At 47.5% G+C, this 17,085-nt stretch overlaps 1 protein-coding gene across 1 annotated transcript in view; it reads right to left on the bottom strand.

The window, feature by feature from the left end:
• Nucleotides 1-16,527, bottom strand: part of LOC147124270 (A disintegrin and metalloproteinase with thrombospondin motifs 19-like) — a 719,202-nt gene extending 702,675 nt beyond the window's left edge. The window contains exons 1-2 of the mRNA XM_085984458.1: nucleotides 16,142-16,527; nucleotides 15,394-15,884 (exon numbers count right to left, since the gene is read on the bottom strand). Of these exons, the coding sequence (XP_085840584.1) occupies nucleotides 15,394-15,884; nucleotides 16,142-16,205 (555 nt within the window). The 5' untranslated portion in view covers nucleotides 16,206-16,527. The remainder of the gene's footprint in view (nucleotides 1-15,393; nucleotides 15,885-16,141) is intronic.
• Between the last annotated feature and the right edge of the window lie 558 nt (nucleotides 16,528-17,085).

Genomic DNA, 17,085 nt, shown 5'->3' with positions numbered 1-17,085 from the left:
ATAAGGTGACGGAGTGTAGTTCAGACGAACAGAAAAGTGATACAGACTCCGGAAGCAAGGAGCTGGGTTGTCTGAAACTACATAATGTAACCAAAATGGAGGATCACCAAACTATCTGGGTCACGCTCAAGATAGCAGGAGTCCAAGTGAAAATGGAATTGGACACAGGATCAGCGCTAACAGTCATAAACCAAAGGGACTACAAGCGGCTATTCTCACATATACCCTTGAGAGATACAGAGATTATCTTGAAGACGTACACGGGGCAAAAAAGTCTACCCCAAAGGAAAAATAAGGGTGAACGTGGTATACAACGGCAAGGAAACACCAAAAATGGACCTATATGTATTGCCAGATGGAGGACCACCACTACTAGGACGTGAATGGATCCGGAAGATACAGTTAGATTGGCATGCCATACAAGCACTGACGGTAGATGCCAAAAAGGATGACGACGTCACACCTGGACGACTGTCAAAAATGCTTACTGACACACAAGAAGTGTTCCAGGAGGGACTCGGAACACTAAAAGGCATAACAGCGACGATCAAAATAGAGGAAAATGCAAGCCCAAAGTTTTTTAAGGCCAGACCGGTGCCTTATGCGATCCGCCCAGCCGTCGAAGCAGAGCTGGAAGGTTTGGAACGTTCTGGAGTACTGTCCAAAGTGGACTGGAGCGAGTGGGCTACACCCATCGTTCCTGTAATGAAGAGGTCGTTGAGTAATACGCCTGGGGAACCAAAGAAGATTCGCATCTGTGGGGACTTTAAGGTGACAGTGAACCCAGTCCTTCACACGGTACAATATCCGCTTCCGAGGATTGAAGATATTTTCGCCTCGCTATCTGGAGGAAAACGCTTCATTAAGATTGATCTGGCCCAGGCGTACCTGCAAATGGAGGTAGAAGAAGCCTCGAAACAGTACCTCACGATCAACACTCACAAAGGTCTCTACCAATACAACCGGCTGGTGTTCAGGGTAGCATCAGCTCCGGCTATTTGGCAAAGGGCAATGGATCAAGTCCAGCAAGGGATTCCAGGGACCCAGTGTTATTCGGACGACATCCTGGTCACGGGCGAAAATGACAGTGATCACCTCGCCAACCTGGAGCAGGTGCTCACTAGATTGAAGGAATATGGGCTCCGAGCTAATCGCCACAAATGCGAGTTTTTCCAGAAGCAGATCTCGTATTGTGGCCACGTTATTGATGAAGAGGGGTTACAAAAGTCCCCTGAAAAGATTGAGGCAGTAGTCAAGGCTCCAGCACTGGAAAATGTGTCACAACTGAGGTCGTTCCTCGGGCTGGTGAACTACTGCCATAAGTTCTTGCCGAATTTGTCTACGTTACTACACCCACTGAAAACCCTACTGCAAACGGGGGTACCTTGGAAGTGGAATGACGAATGTAAACGAGCTTTCCAGAAGTGCAAAGAATTGATCACATCAAAAGAGGTGTTGGCTCATTTCAACCCAGCACTACCAATTCGGTTGGCATGTGATGCATCACCCTATGGTATTGGAGCGGTGCTGTCGCACAAATTCCCGGACGGCTTGGAGAGGCCAGTAGCCTTTGCGTCTCGGTCACGAACCTCAGCCAAGCGTAACTACGCCCAGATTGACAGGGAGGCCCTCAGCCTAGTGTAGGGAGTGAAAAAGTTCAACCACTATCTGCACGGGCAGAAGTTCACCTTGCTGACTGACAACCACCCACTTGTCTCCATCTTTAATCCAAAGAAGGGCATTCCGGTGATGACTGCGCAACGGCTACAAAGATGGTCCCTTTTTCTAGGGGCGAACCAATATGAAACAGAGTATAAGGGCACGAAACAGCATGGAAACGCTGATGGGCTATCACGCCTGCCACTGCCTACTGCGGAGGAAGCACCAGCAGTGGACCCTGTCGAAATATTTTATTCGACTATAATTGAACGCTTGCCAGTAACTAACGCGGATATAGAGAAGGAGACCCAAAATGACCCGACACTGTCTCGGGTATATGATTTGACGGTGAAGGGATGGCCAACACATGGCGACTCACTGTTGCCCGCATTTTCATCCAGAAGAGAACAGCTGTCAGTATGCCAGGGGACCTTGATGTGTGGATCCCGAGTGGTAATTCCACCCAAGTTAAGGGAGAGAGTGCTCAATGAGCTTCACGAAGGCCATCTGGGAGGGGTGAAAATGAAAAGCCTTTCTAGGGCTTATGTGTCGTGGCCGGGGATCGATCAGCAAATCGAGGACCTGACAAAGAGCTGCTCAGGATGCCAGAAGGTCCAAAATGCACCACCACATGCCCCTCTACACCCATGGGAGTGGCCCTCCTCGCCATGGCAACGGGTGCATATTGATTTTGCTGGTCCATTCATGGACTCAATGTTCTTAATAGCCGTGGATGCGCACTCGAAATGGCCTGAGGTGATCAAAATGTCCTCCACCACCACGGAGAAAACGATTGCAGTCCTACGGACCATATTTGCCAGGAACGGCTTGCCAGAGCAGATTTGCTCTGATAACGGACCACAGTTTGTGTCCGAAGAGTTTCGGAAATTTATGAAAAGCAATGGGGTAAGGCATTACACATCCGCCCCGTATCATCCAGCCACAAATGGATTGGCTGAGAGTTTGGTACAGACCTTTAAAAAGGCCGTAAGGGCCATGTGCGATGATGACATTCCACTGCAGCATAAGGTGGACAATTTCCTGTTAGCCTACAGAAATGCGATACATGCAGTTACCAACCAGACCCTGGCCATGATGTTCTTTAACCGAAGGTTGAGATCTCGTCTGGATTTGCTCAGACCAAATGTACGAAGAAATGTTGAGAATAAGCAATTCCAGCACATCAATGAGAAGCCGACAAGGAGCTTCAATGTAGGGCAACCAGTCTTGGCCCGCGACTACCGAACAGAGAAATGGCAACCAGGAACGATATGCACACGGCAGGGGCCACTAATGTACACAGTGAATGTTGGGGAGAACATTGTGAGACGCCATGTCGACCAGATCCTAGCGTCACAGGAATGAGTCAACCCCATGTCTCGCATACCTGGTAATGAACCCGACATACAGGTAGCATCTACCCCAGAAACAGTAGTATCGAAAGCTGATGAACCAACCGACGACAGGGGGCCAGAATCGCCTCCGCACCAAGAGCAACACTCAGGAAGGCGCTATCCAGAAAGGATCAGGAAGCCGCCCCAAAGACTGAATTTATAAATGGACTATTTTCAGTTAATGTTGCATGTTAAAAGTGTTAATTGTTAAATGAATGTTATGGTACTGTTAATCTAAAAGGGGAGGAATTGTAGTGTATGTGCCTTTAAGGGGAGAACGACTTTTTACAGCTCCTGTATACTGTAGTACCGGCAGTGACCACACCTGTATATAACCCTGAGTAGGGATCTGTACTGTTTAGTTTTAGAGCAACCCTCATCCAGTAAACACCTGTTGATTGTTCCTCTGCAGTCTCTGTCGATTATTTGAAGGACACACTACCTAAAGATTCATGGATTTAACAAGTGGAAACATCCTCCCCGCATCCACCCGATCAAGCCCCCTCACAATCTTATATGTTTCGATAAGATCGCCTCTCATTCTTCTGAACTCCAATGAGTAGAGTCCCAACCTACTCAACCTTTCCTCATACGTCAACCCCCTCATCTCCGGAATCAACCGAGTGAACCTTCTCTGAACCGCCTCGAGAGCAAGTATATCTTTTCTAAATTTGGAAACCAAAACTGCACGCAGTATTCCAGGTGTGGCCTCACCAATGCCCTGTATAACTGCAGCAAGACTTCCCTGTTTTTATACTCCATCCCCCTTGCAATAAAAGCCAAGATTCCATTGGCCTTCCTGATCACCTGCATACTAACTTTTTGTGTTTCATGCACCAGGACCCCCAGATCCCTTTGTACTGTAGCACTTTGCAGTTTCTCTCCATTTAGATAATAACTTGCTCTTTGATTTTTTCTGCCAAAGTGCATAACCTCACACTTTCCAACATTATATTGCATCTGCCAAATCTCTGCCCACTCACTTAGCCTGTCTATGTCCTTTTGCAGGTTTTTTATGTCATCCTCACTCATTGCTTTCCCTCCCATCTTTGTATCGTCGGCAAACTTGTATATGTTGCACTCGGTCCCTTCCTCCAAATCGTTAATATAGATTGTAAAGAGTTGGGGTCCCAGCACTGACCCCTGCGGAACACCACTAGTTACTGATTGCCAGCCCGAGAACGAACCATTTATCCCAACTCTTTGTTTTCTCTTAGATAGCCAATCTTCCACCCATGCCAGTATATTACCGCCAATCCCGTGATTTCTTATCTTGATCAGTAATCTTTTGTGTGGAACCTTGTCAAATGCCTTTTGGAAGTCCAAATACACTACATCCACTGGTTCCCCTTTATCCACCCTGTATGTTACAGCCTCAAAGAATTCGAGCAAATTTGTCAAACATGACTTCCCCTTCATAAAACCATGCTGACTCTGTCCTATTAAATTATGTTTATCCAAATGCTCTGTTACTGTTTCCTTAATAATGGACTCCAACATTTTGCCAACCACAGATGTTAGGCTAACTGGTCTATAGTTTCCAGCTTTTTGTCTACTTCCCTTCTTAAATAAGAGTGTTACATTAGCAGTTTTCCAATCTGCCGGGACCTTTCCTGAGTCCAGGGAGTTCTGGAAAATAATCACCAATGCATCCACAATCCCTACCGCCACTTCTCTCAAGACCCTAGGATGTAGGCCATCAGGTCCGGGGGATTTGCAGCAGACATTAGCGGCATCTCTCAGTTGGCCGCCCACATATACATCACGCAGGTAACTGATGCCCTCTTTCACAAGTCCGCCAATTACATCCACTTTTCCACTGATGAAGCCAGTGTTACTGAGTGGGCGCTTGGCTTTGTCAATCTGGCTGGCTTCCCATGGGTGCAAGGCATCATCGACTGCACACGTGGCCATCAGGACACCCATTAGAACCCAGCAGCATTTGTAAACCGCAAGGGCTTCCATTCCCTTAACATGCATCTGGTGTGCAACCATAGGAAGAGCATCATGCGTGTGTGCGCCATGTTCCCTGGCAGCTGCCAGGACTAATACATCCTGCACCAGTCCACTGTCCCTCAGCTCTTCGCACCGCCAAACGAGCATTCCGGCTGGCTCCTTGGAGACAAGGGCTATCCCCTAAAGACGTGGCTAATGACACCTTTGAGGAGGCCATCAAACGAGTCTGAGGAGCATTATAATCAAAGCCACAATTCCACCAGAAGTCTCATAGAGCAAACAATAGAGTTGTTCAAAATACGCTTCAGATGCCTGAACAGATCTGGTGAAGCCCTTCATTCCGCACCAGCCAGGGTCTCGAGAATCATCGTTGTCTGCTGTGCCCTGCACAACATAGCACTGCAGCGAGAATTAGTGCTGCATGAGGCACAAGGCACAGAGCGCACAGCCTCTTCAGAGGAGGAGGAGGAGGAGCAGCATGAGGAACACCTGGAGGAGGCGGCTGTCCCAAAGCGACCAGAACTCCAGCACATTGCTACCCATGATGCAAGGGATGGCCTAAACAATGCCAGATTCACCTAACTTTATGCAGCACAGACATGTGGCTGCCACATACGCATGAAGGTTGGCATCACCCCACTTCAACACCATAAAGCATCTCTACAGTCAACTGTGCATTTCTTGCACTGTCACTACCATTGCTGGACATTTTTTTTTATTCATTCATGGGATGTGGGCATCGCTGGCAAGGCCAGCATTTATTGCCCATCCCTAATTGCCCTTGAGAAGGTGGTGGTGAGCCACCTTCTTGAACCGCTGCAGTCCGTGTGGTGAAGGTACTCCTACAGTGCTGTTTGGGAGGGATTTCCAGGATTTTGACCCAGCGACGATGAAGGAACTGCGATATAATTCCAAGTCAGGATGGTGTGTGACTTGGAGGGGAACTTGGAGGTGGTGGTGTTCCCATGCGCCTGCTGCCCTTGTCCTTCTAGGGGGTAGAGGTCGCGGGTTTGGGAGGTGCTGCCGAAGAAGCCTTGGTGAGTTGCTGCAGTGCATCTTGTAGATGGTGCACACTGCAGCCACGGTACGCCAGTGGTGGAGGGAGTGAATGTTTAAGGTGGTGGATGGGGTACCAATCAAGTGCTTTGTCTCGGATGGTCTCGAGCTTCTTGAGTGTTGTTGGAGCTGCACTCATCCAGGCATGTGGAGATTATTCCATCACACTCCTGACTTATGCCTTGTAGATGGTGGAAAGGCTTTGGGGAGTCAGGAGGCGAGACACTCACCGCAGAATACCCAGCCTCTGACCTGCTCTTGTTGCCACAGTATTTATGTGGCTGGTCCAGTTAAGTTCCCGGTCAATGGTGACCCCCCAGGATATTGATGGTGGGGGATTCGGCGACGGTAATGCCGTTGAATGTCAAGGGGCGGTGGTTAGACACTCGCTTGTTGGAGAGTCATTGCCTGGCATTTGTCTGGCGCAAATGTTACCTGCCACTTATTAGCCCAAGCCTGAATGTCGTCCAGGTCTTGCTGCATGCGGGCATGGACTGCTTCATTATCTGAGGAGTTGCGAATGGCACTGAACACTGTGCAGTCATCAGCGAACATCCCCACTTCTGACCTTATGATGGAGCGAAGGTCATTGATGAAGCAGCTGAAAATGGTTGGGCCTAGGACACTGCCCTGAGGAACTCCTGCAACGATGTCCTGGAGCTGTGATGATTGACCTCCAACCACCACAACCATCTTCATTTGCACCCTTACCCTTCACTCTGCCACTTGCAATTGTGAGCACACATATGGCAATGAATGCAAACATTCAGAAAAAATTAATTTAATGGCCCAGAAATTCGGGTCCCAACGCGTGAGTAAGCACGGAGTACTCACGCGTGGACCCGATGGAAGTGCCGGTTTCTTGCATGCACTACGCATGCACGGGAAACCGGCATTTCCGATCCTCTGAACGAAGGGGTTGAGGTGGAACGCGTGCGCACGGGAGTCTGCGCGTGCGCGTTGAACTTCCTTTTTTTTTTTTTTTTACAGGTTTTTCCGTGCGTGAAGGCCTCTACTTTTTACACATCTAAAAACCAGGCGTAAGGACTTCATTTTAAAAGGTAAGTGGTCAATTAATTAAAATTAGAACATTTTTTCCACAGGTTTATTATTTTTAAATACTTTAAAGTAAGGTAAGTGTATTTTTAGCCCTGTCTTTTTATAAAATTATTTTTTTCAAAAATTTAAATTATTGTTTAAAATAGTTATTTAATGTTATTTATAGTTTATTTAAATAGTGTGATTTTTTTCAAATTTATTTTAAGGTTAAGTACTGTTTTGGGCACCCGGAGTTTTCATAAGTTTGACAGTTCTTTCTGTCAATCTCATGAATGGGCTTTTCCCTCCTCTGACTGGTTGCCCGTGGCTCACGTGATCCCAGCGGACGCATCGCACTAAGTACGCCGCTGGATCACGCAAGCACAGTGCGCCGGGAACTGGACCGGGCCAGACAGGAAATCCACGCAGGGCCAGGACTCAACTGCCGGCACGCTAGGTAAGTGTAGGTCGGGGGCTTGCACCCGCGGGAAGCCCCCGACACGAATTTCTGGGCCAACACAACAAAGTAAAAGAACAGAAACTTAACATTCATTTATAGCAAATCCCTTGTGACTATTTATATGGGATCTTTCTTTTACTCATGCTTCTACGTGGTGCTATCCCTGTGGCTTCAGCAGATGTAGAGGCAGCCTGCTCACTTCCCTGCTGCACCTGCTTAGACGCCTTTAGGGTCGTCCTCTGGGTTTTGGAGCCTGTGAGTGCCCCGCCAAAGTCTGCCCCTCCTGCCGCTGTGCAGGGGCAGACTCGGCCATCACTGTCCGGGGAGGCATCTGGGGCTCTGACCGAGGGGTTGGCAAGGGGGTGGAAGTTTGATCGCTTGGAGAGGAGCCCCCACTTCCATGTCCCCTCCTACCACCATCCCTCTCATGGGCCACCTGCACTTCTCTGCTAGCAAGTAGATGGAGAGCACCTTGCTGCACATCAGTGGGGCCATGAGGACCGATGTCTGTACTGACATGAACCTCTGGTTTCTCTCCTCAATAGATGCCCATCTATTTAGAAGTGTTATCATGTTCTCCTGAGTCTGGCGATTTATGTTCTCCATGGAGGTGGCCATCGTTTCCATGGCGGAACCAGTTGCCAGTCCGTGCGCCATGGCGTTGCTCATATTTTTTGAGACGGACTCCCCCATTCTCTGCACACTCGTAGTCACCGTGGTTGCAAACCCTGTCATAGCCTCCTGAACTTGTTCCTAAAACTCCAGGATCCCCCTCTTCCTGGGTGGCCCCCGAGGCTCTGCCTCTGCATGCAGCTCAGCAGAGCTAGGAGACTCCTACGGCCTCCGACGAGGAGTCTCCACTGCTTTCCCTGTCTCCACCATCTGATCTTGCTCACTTGTGACTTCTGGTGCTCCAAGTGCCAACACTACTCTATCTTGCATAGGACACCGAGGTGTGCGTCTCTGCGCTGGTGCTGGGTGTGCTCATTTCTGCTGACACTGTTCCCTCAGAGGCTGGAGGATCCTGAGTAGTGCTCCTGCTCTTCCTCCTGGACAGTGGTGGTGGTGGGGGGGGGGTGGTGGTTGGGGTGGACTTGATGGTCCTGTGGGTGAGTAACGGCATGAGTTAGACATGTGATATGTAAATTGCAAACACATCCCATTATGCACATGAGGAGCATTCAATTTCTCTTGATATCAGACCCCATATGAGTCACTCATGAATGCTAACTAAGATGTATGGAAAATAATTCTGTCACTAGGTTGTTCTAATGAGCCCCTCTCTCTGTCCCCCACTTCAGGCTGGTCAACGACTCCTGTTATGTCCAAAGCTGCCTCCTCAGCATTGGTGAGCACAGCCAATGATGGCGGTCCTCCTCCTGTTCTCTCTATCTTCCTCTTATTGTCGCTCTCTTTTCCTGCAATGAGGGAAACAAGAGAAGTCTGAGTGAGTGATGGAATGAGTGTAAAGAATGGATGGGATAGATGTTTAGAGGGGACTATGATGGAGTGGGGTGCCAATACCAAGTGGCCTCCTTTTGAGTTGTTAGTTGTTGTCATTGCATAACGATGAGGGTGGGTGTGAGGAGTGCACAGTAAGACGGGGATGTGATTCTGTACATAGGGAGAGAGGGATGGGTGATGGTGCAAGGGATGTTGGGGTGAGTAAGGATCTGCAGGAGTAGGGTTGGCAACGCACAGTGATGGGGATGTGATGACAGGCACAGCAGGCTGAAGGTAAGTGTGATTTTATACTCACTTTTCCTGAACGTAGAAGATCATTAAACCTCTTCCTACATTGCAGCCAGGTGCGAACAAACACACACCTTGCAGTGACCTCCTCAGCTATTTGCAGACAGGCTGTTTTCGTCTACTGAGGAGGTCTCCTCCTTCCATCCCCAGGAAATAGAACCTCCCTGCATCCTCTAACTCCCTCCACAAGAACATGGAGGGAGTCATCATTGAAACGTGGTGCAGCCCTTTGTCTATCTGCAGTCATTGTTGCCTGAACCAGCACTCAGGAGCATTAAATCAGAATTGAGAGCAAATGGGGACATGGCCCCTTTAAACATACCGGCAACAAACGCGTCATCAGGTGATGTCACCAGACCCGCACCTTGTAATTGGGCCGGGTAACGCGCAGGGCGGGATTAACAAGTCCAATTAACGTAAAATCCTTTTCGCAGAGCGGCTGGAGCCAGGAGCGGGACTGGGACCCGCCAATGACCTCTCCCGCCGTGATCCCACCTCCAATGGCGAAATCGCGGCCTATGTAATTTCTATGTAACCATGGCAACAGCAAAATACTATTATGCTTGCCTTGATGAATAAATACATTACTGTTTTGTTGATGAAAGAGCGACAGGTAAACCAACTACCATGTTACTGGTGGTATGAAGATGAGGGTGGACAGAGATGAGTCCACTCTGTATGCTGCCATGTTGACTGCTCAAGATGTGTCCCAGAGGTGCGATGAGCTGGACATCACCCCTGCGTACCACCAGAGGCAATAGGACCAAAACTCCCAGACCTGGCGTACAGTCCACCCTGGGAGCTTTGGCTCAATCGGAGTTGAAAATTGACCAGATTGAGGACGTTACTCCCATTCCATCGGGCAGCACTCGCAGAAAGGGAGATTGCTGAGGAGGTCATTTGTAAACGCCTTCGTACATATCAGTCCAACAAATAACAAGTTCTGCTGATTAAAAAATACATTTTCTGAAGTTATTTTGCACATTCATCCTCTTCCAGTTGCCATGAGGCATCTCCTCTGCAGTGCTCTGTGCAAAAAAAGGCAGGAGACTAATCATACAGCACCTAGGCACTGCCAAGTCCATTTTAGTGTGTAGCAAGCATGGTGGCACATAGAACAGGGACTGGGTTCGTGTACATTTTGCGAGATCCTGCATTGCCGGTGGGGTCTCACACTCAGCTGGTGAAGATCTGAAATCCACAGAAGCACTGAACTGTAATTTTTTATTCATTGATTTCAACAGATGGAACATGCGAGAGTCTTGAACAATTTTGATGGTCGGGCCTCATTATCCTATGAGCTTTCTGCCGCAAATGGCAGCTTGTTAATGAGGGAGATATGATTTCAGATGGGCCCAACATCAATAGAAAGAGGGGCTGCATCTCTTAAAACTAAATGCAACCTGCTAAAAATGAGGGCATTTTTTCTGCTCATTGGGAGGTGACAATGAAACTCCATTCTGGCAAAAGCAAGGACACCAAATTCCATGGAGATTTTACTGGAACAAGTGAGGGCATGCAGGGACATCTTCTTCCCTCCAGTAAGGCAGACACTGATGCAGACCTGGACAGAGATCTCTAAGCAAGTTAAACAGTGAGCCTCACCCCCAGGACATGGTTGCAATGCCATAAAAAGTTTAACGATCTGACACGCTCAGCCAAGGTAAGAATTACTTCTTGTGACGACTCATTCTCTGGATCACACCTTGCCGCAGCATTTCCCTCTCTACCCCCTCCTCCAGACTACCCCAAGCCTCTCTGCACCTGCTTATACTCTAAAAAGCAATGGAAACTAAGCCTGCCCTCCTTTTAGTTTCAACTACACTATTACCAGCTGCTGTTACCTTCACAACTGGAACATACAAAATATTGCTGTAATAACCTGGTTACACAGGGAAAGCTCTGCATTCTTCTTGTATTTTTTGCAAGCAAATGTCACCCTCCTGCCGCCTCCCTCCTCTGTGATCACCCCCCATCCTGTGCACTGCTTGCTGCAAGTCACATTCATCATGCACATATCAGCGTTTTTCACACAAATTAACAAGCCATTGATGGAGCCATACACTAATAAGCTCTCCTTCTTTCTGCTGGACAAGTTGGTACACAATACCGGCAAGTGAATGTGAACAGGAGAAATGATAGCCTCCATTCAGGTACTCAGTTCCACTGAGCAGGACACCCAGGAGGTTTTGGGTACTGGCCTCCTTCAGAGTATCAGGGATGGATAGTCGGAAAGATGCGGACGGCAGGGTATTTGCTTTATTTTATTTTCTTATATCTGTCCTTGATGTGCAGTTCTTTCAGGGAGCTGACCAAACTGGGGACGTCTCGCTAGTCCACGTGTCTGAACCACCCTAACCTGCCTAGTAGTTGCGATTCATTGTTCCTTGCTTCTGTTTGTAGCTCTCACTGTAGAATTGGCCCCTGCTGTAGAAGGTGGTGAGCCAAGCCAGCCTCACTAGCCTGCACCATCACCCGCTCCCTCTTCAAACAGCACCAGCAGAGAGCAGCACCCAGGTGGGACAGATAGTCAGTTAGAGAGGTCTGCACAGGATAAAGCTCACATCGCAAGTGAGCAGGAGCTGGCAGTGGTGGAAAGGACAGTGAAGGACACAGCTGACCAGAGGGCGAGTCCAGATCCAAGCACTGCTGAAGAGGGCAGAGATGTAGACTTCAGCATCCCAGACTTTAAGAGAAGGATCCTGGAAGTGTACCAGCAAATAGTGGGTGCATCATGCTGAGAGAATGGAGGAGCCCTCCTCCAGCATGTGCAGTGTTCTGGTACAAGGCTTGATTTCTTTGCAGTGTACCATGGTGTGTGTAGAAGCTGCAGCAAGACCTGTAATACAAGAGCCCTTGTCACCAGTGATAGCAGCTTTGATCAAAGGTCAAACTGCTGCCATTGGGGCTCTGGCCTCCACCGTCTCCTCCAGCCTGGAGAGGCTGTCCAGTGTGGACAGACTGGGGCATCGAATGGATAGGGGCTTTGATTAAATCACAGAACTACTGCAGTTTGCTCTCAAACAAATCAAGAGGAAGCAGATCCGCAGCCCCATGGGAGTGGTACTGGCGCAATGCCTCTCAAATATATATACACACATAGTTACTTATTTTTGGTACTAATTGAAATAAATTAGTTCCAGTAAAACAGCCTCACATGTCAGAGGGAGAAGGTGCACCTCCAGAACCCACTATTTTCTTAATTAGAAATCAGGCGGATCCTATAATGGGCAGCCAATCTCCATTCCCAGTTTTACACCTGCGTAACCAGTTGAAAATCTACCCCATAATATTGAACAATGGTGTGCTAAATTTCTTCTACCTGATGCAAGCAAGACCTTTGCAACACCTGCCCTTTTACTTCCTCCCTCCCCACTGTCCAGGGCCCCAAACACTCCTTCCAGGTGAAACAGCGATTTACTTGTACTTCTTGCAATCTAGTGTACTGTATTCGCTGCTCACGATGTGGTCTCCTCTACACTGGGGAGACCAAACGCAGATTGGCCAACCGCTTTGCGGAGCAGCTCCGTTCAATCCGTAAGGGGGACCCTGACCTTCCGGTCGCCTGTCACTTTAATTCTCCGCTCCACTCCCACTCTGACCTCTCCGTCCTCGGCCTATTACACTGTTCCAACGAAGCTCAATATAAGCACTTTACAGCCTTCTGGACTCAACATAGAGTTCAACAGTTTCAGACTATAACCTTGGCTCCAATTTTTTTCTCTCTCTCACATGGCAGCTGTCGACCATTCTGCCGTTACCATTTACACTTCATCTAGAGTCATCTTTTGTTTCTAAAGTTGTCCCATGACCATCTCCTTTTGCCTTGCACCATCATCCCTTTTGTCTGTTAATCTCCCCTGTCTTCCACCCTATCACAGACCTTCCCTTTTGTTCTTTCCTCCCCTCCCCCCTTTCCCTGCCCCTACACTTGCTTTAAAACCTGTTACATCTCCAGCTTTTTCCAGTTCTGACGAAGGGTCATTGACCTGAAACGTTAACTCTGTTTCTCTCGCTACAGATGCTGCCTGACCTGCTGAGTGTTTCCAGCATTTTTTGTTTTTATTTGCAATCCACAGGTGGCCAAGTCTCTTGAGGATTATAAGGATTTCTTCACTCATAAATCCCACCTTTTTTCCCCATTGCATATCCTTAATATTGCTCATACACAAATTGTTTGATACAGTACCTGCTTTCCAGTTCATGTATAATATGGTACAACCATTTAGCACCATTTAATTGTAATTTCTATTAAACTGTAATTAAATTCTATACACAATTTAAATAAATTAATCATTTGGAATCATATATTACGATAGAAATTACTGTCATTGTTACTATACAAATACTTAACGTGTATCAAATTCGCTTCTGGTGTTAACCCATTTGGAATAAATAGCAGAGAGGAATTTGATCCAAGTGTATTTAGCGCTCACACACTAACATTATCCATAGAAGCTTCTACTCCATTGTTTCCAAACTTTGGTACATAAACAGAAAATACCGGAAATGTACAGCAGATCTAAAAAGAAAAGGCACAGAATATTTGAAAAGTCAACAAAGGGCAGTCCCACTGAGCTGGACAACAGTGGAGTTGGAGGACGGTGTGGTCGACCGTGTCAAAGGCTGCAGAGAGGACGAGGATGGATAGTGCATCATGGTCACAGTCACAGGGATGTCATTTGTGACTTTGATTAGGGCTGTTTCAGTGCTGTGGCAGGGTCAGAAACCTGATTGGTCTAATGGGAAAGATAGACATGGATTTGGGAGGCCATTGGAGAGAAAATATAGAATGCATACTGGGAATCAGTGATTTATGAAAACGAAACGATTTCTGATGCAACAAGATATTAATTTAACTCTTGCTCTGCTGTTTTTATGCTATGCTGCCATAATTTGAGGTCTGCAAGGCACTGGTCCCTGACTATTAACCTTCACTTTAACAATGCTGAATGCACAATCACAAAAGTGAACACACGTACACCTGCACCTGCATGTATACATATAAGGTACAAACACACAATAAAATATACATGTTATTGTAAATTGTATTCGGGTACATTGCCTGAGGATGTAGTGCAATAGTCTTTGGTGAATGTTATTGAAACTGCAAAATATTTCCAAAACAGACACAAACCATAGAACGTTCACCAATTGGATGAAACCAAAATGCAATTGCAAAACCAGTGTACCAAATATTCTGTCAGACAGGAGAGTTACTGACTCCGAGTGTATGACCTCTGATGATGCTTGTAAACCTCACAGAGCATTTTGGTTTGGAGTTCACTTTGGCAGTTTTTTTTTTCCTGCCGCTTTCCACGATAACACGTTTCTGAATGAGGTTTAGCATTTAACAACGGGGTCATGTTTGGAAACGTTTCTATGCATCGCGTTACACGCAAAGCCAAGGCGCGTGCAGTTGGAGCACCCCGCCTGGATTCCAGGAACCGCGCGAGCCCAACACACGCGCGCCTCCTGCCGGCCCAGCCTGGAACAACAGCGCCAAGCCGAGGAGTCTTCCGCTGCCCGGCCCGTCCCGTCCTCCCTCTCCGACTTATTCAGGTGGGCAGCGGTCCCGCACGGTTGCAACACACGGGTATCTTATTAACGATGTGTAAACATACGTGGTGAAAAAAGAACTTTTACATCTAAAAGCACTTTACATTTCAGAATCGGGACGATTGCCAAGTAGCTATTTTGAAAACACTTCAGAGAGAAAATTATTTGAAAGTTGTTCGCGATTAAATACACAAATAACTTTTTTTTTCAAATAAACTCAGAAGTGCAATGCATTGCAACAAGAGCGGGTGCCGGCTCAGATAGACAGGAAAGATTGAGCAGACATGCCAAGGTTGGATTTTTGGAAAACTAAGCATTCAATTTTATTCCAGAAAAACTGACCTAGATTGCAACTTTGCTGAGACGAAGTAGCAGCTGGGCTGCTGCAATTATCGACATGGCATAACATTTTTACATTGAAATTTTCAGCCAAATGGGTTGCAATTCAAAATTGAAAAGCAGCAAGAGTGAGTGAGTGAGCGAGCGAGCAGAAGTGACATTTGACAGTTCTATCCTTACCAGTCCCCCGCAGGTGCTGAAGGAGGCAAGCGAGCCCCGATAGTTGTGCACGTAGCCGCTGTAGTAACAGGCGTGCTCGCCGCGGTACGAACGCACCGATGTGTGGTGCCGGCCCCGCCGGTTGTGCACCGTGAAGCTGCCCGAGAGGAAACGGCTGTCCCGCCTCAGGCTCAGGTAAAGCTCTCTGCCGAACGCCGGGATCTTCAGCTGCAGCCCGGGGGATGAAGGTGGCGAAGAAGAGGAAGCAAGCGAGGAAGCGGCGGGGCCGCCGCGGCCGCCGGGAGGGGCAGGGGGTTGCAGCTCCCGCGGGTAAAACTCCTGGGACTCGTACTCGTCTAGGTTGGAGATGGAGCGGACTTCCCGGGATGTGGTGCCGGGCTCGGCTGCGGTTGCGGCTCCGGCTGCCAGGCCGGTCTGGAAAGGGGACGGGTTTCCATTCTGCAAAACGGCTGGGAAAACGATCTCGGATTCCTCTCGGAAAGTCTCGAGACCTGCGTGGAAGGAGAAAAAAAATCTAATTAATGGAAAATAAAAAAAAGAAATTTTACCTCAAAAGACCACTGTTAATATTTTTAGTCAAACGGTCCAAGTGGAAATACTACTGTATTTTAGTGTCAAAAGATCTGGGATAGAAACATTTTCCAAAGTGCAATGGTATGTTGGATGAAACTCAGATTTGTGTTAAAAGTATTATTTTTTAAAAATCCTGGCTGAATATAAAGCAATCTTCAAAAAAAAGTTACTGTACCTGAAACTATTGCATCCGTGAAATACAGTAGATACAAAATACAGAAAATGTGGCTCTGGAGCATTCTTGTATTCCCTCAGTGCCCTGGGTTTAATATAAAAGTTAATTCTTGTTATAATCAACAACAAAACAACCTCTTTGGTATGAGAATGAAAAGGGTGAGGCGCTGGCTGTTTCTAGATTTTTTGGTAGCTGAAGGAAGGCTGCTCGTACAGTAATGTAAACTTGTACTAGTCTGAGAGCGGCTGCTTCCCTCTGTGTCTGTCTCACTCGCTCGCTCTGTCTCACATGGTTTGAGTTTCCGAATGAATGAATTCGAGTCCCGCGGAGCCGAGCTCACCACACACACACACACTCCAAGGGCTTCCCCCAAACTGCAACCCAGACCTGATTGGTTACAGTTACTCACCGTGTGTGCACTTGTGTATATGTGTGTGTGTATGTATTTATGCATGTAGCTTAATACATACACAGATTATATTTTTATATAATATTTTATATATGTAATCTGTATGTATTAGGTGATATGTTGGACAATGAGATAAAGTGCCAAAAACCATACAAAGGCACAATGTTATTCTCAACAGAACAAAACTAGGCAGAATATCAACATTTAAGCTAGTTTTTTGATGTTGTTATAACCATTACAATGCACAATAACAACATTAAAGAGGACAAACAAAGAAAATTTGCATTGGTTACACTTGATGGTTGTGCGTGCATGTGGGTGGATGGGGTGGCAGAGGCTGGAACAGAAATAAAGGCCGGAATTTTCCGGGGTCCGTGCGGGCACGATCGGAGGTGGGTTGGGTGGGAAAGTTGAAATTTCTTGCAGCGGGTCGGGAGCTGCACATCATTCCGCCCCCACGCGCCTTTCCCTTGGGCACGTCTGTCAGCGCAGCAGCGACCCAACCAGCAGAGGCGGGCAACCCAATTTAAAGGAT

Source organism: Somniosus microcephalus, chromosome 1 (assembly GCF_052327205.1).
Source record: "Somniosus microcephalus isolate GS21.2 chromosome 1, FLI_Smic_1.0, whole genome shotgun sequence".
In the NCBI taxonomy this organism is placed as follows: Eukaryota; Metazoa; Chordata; class Chondrichthyes; order Squaliformes; family Somniosidae; genus Somniosus; species Somniosus microcephalus.
This window is presented reverse-complemented; position numbering and strand designations above follow the sequence as displayed.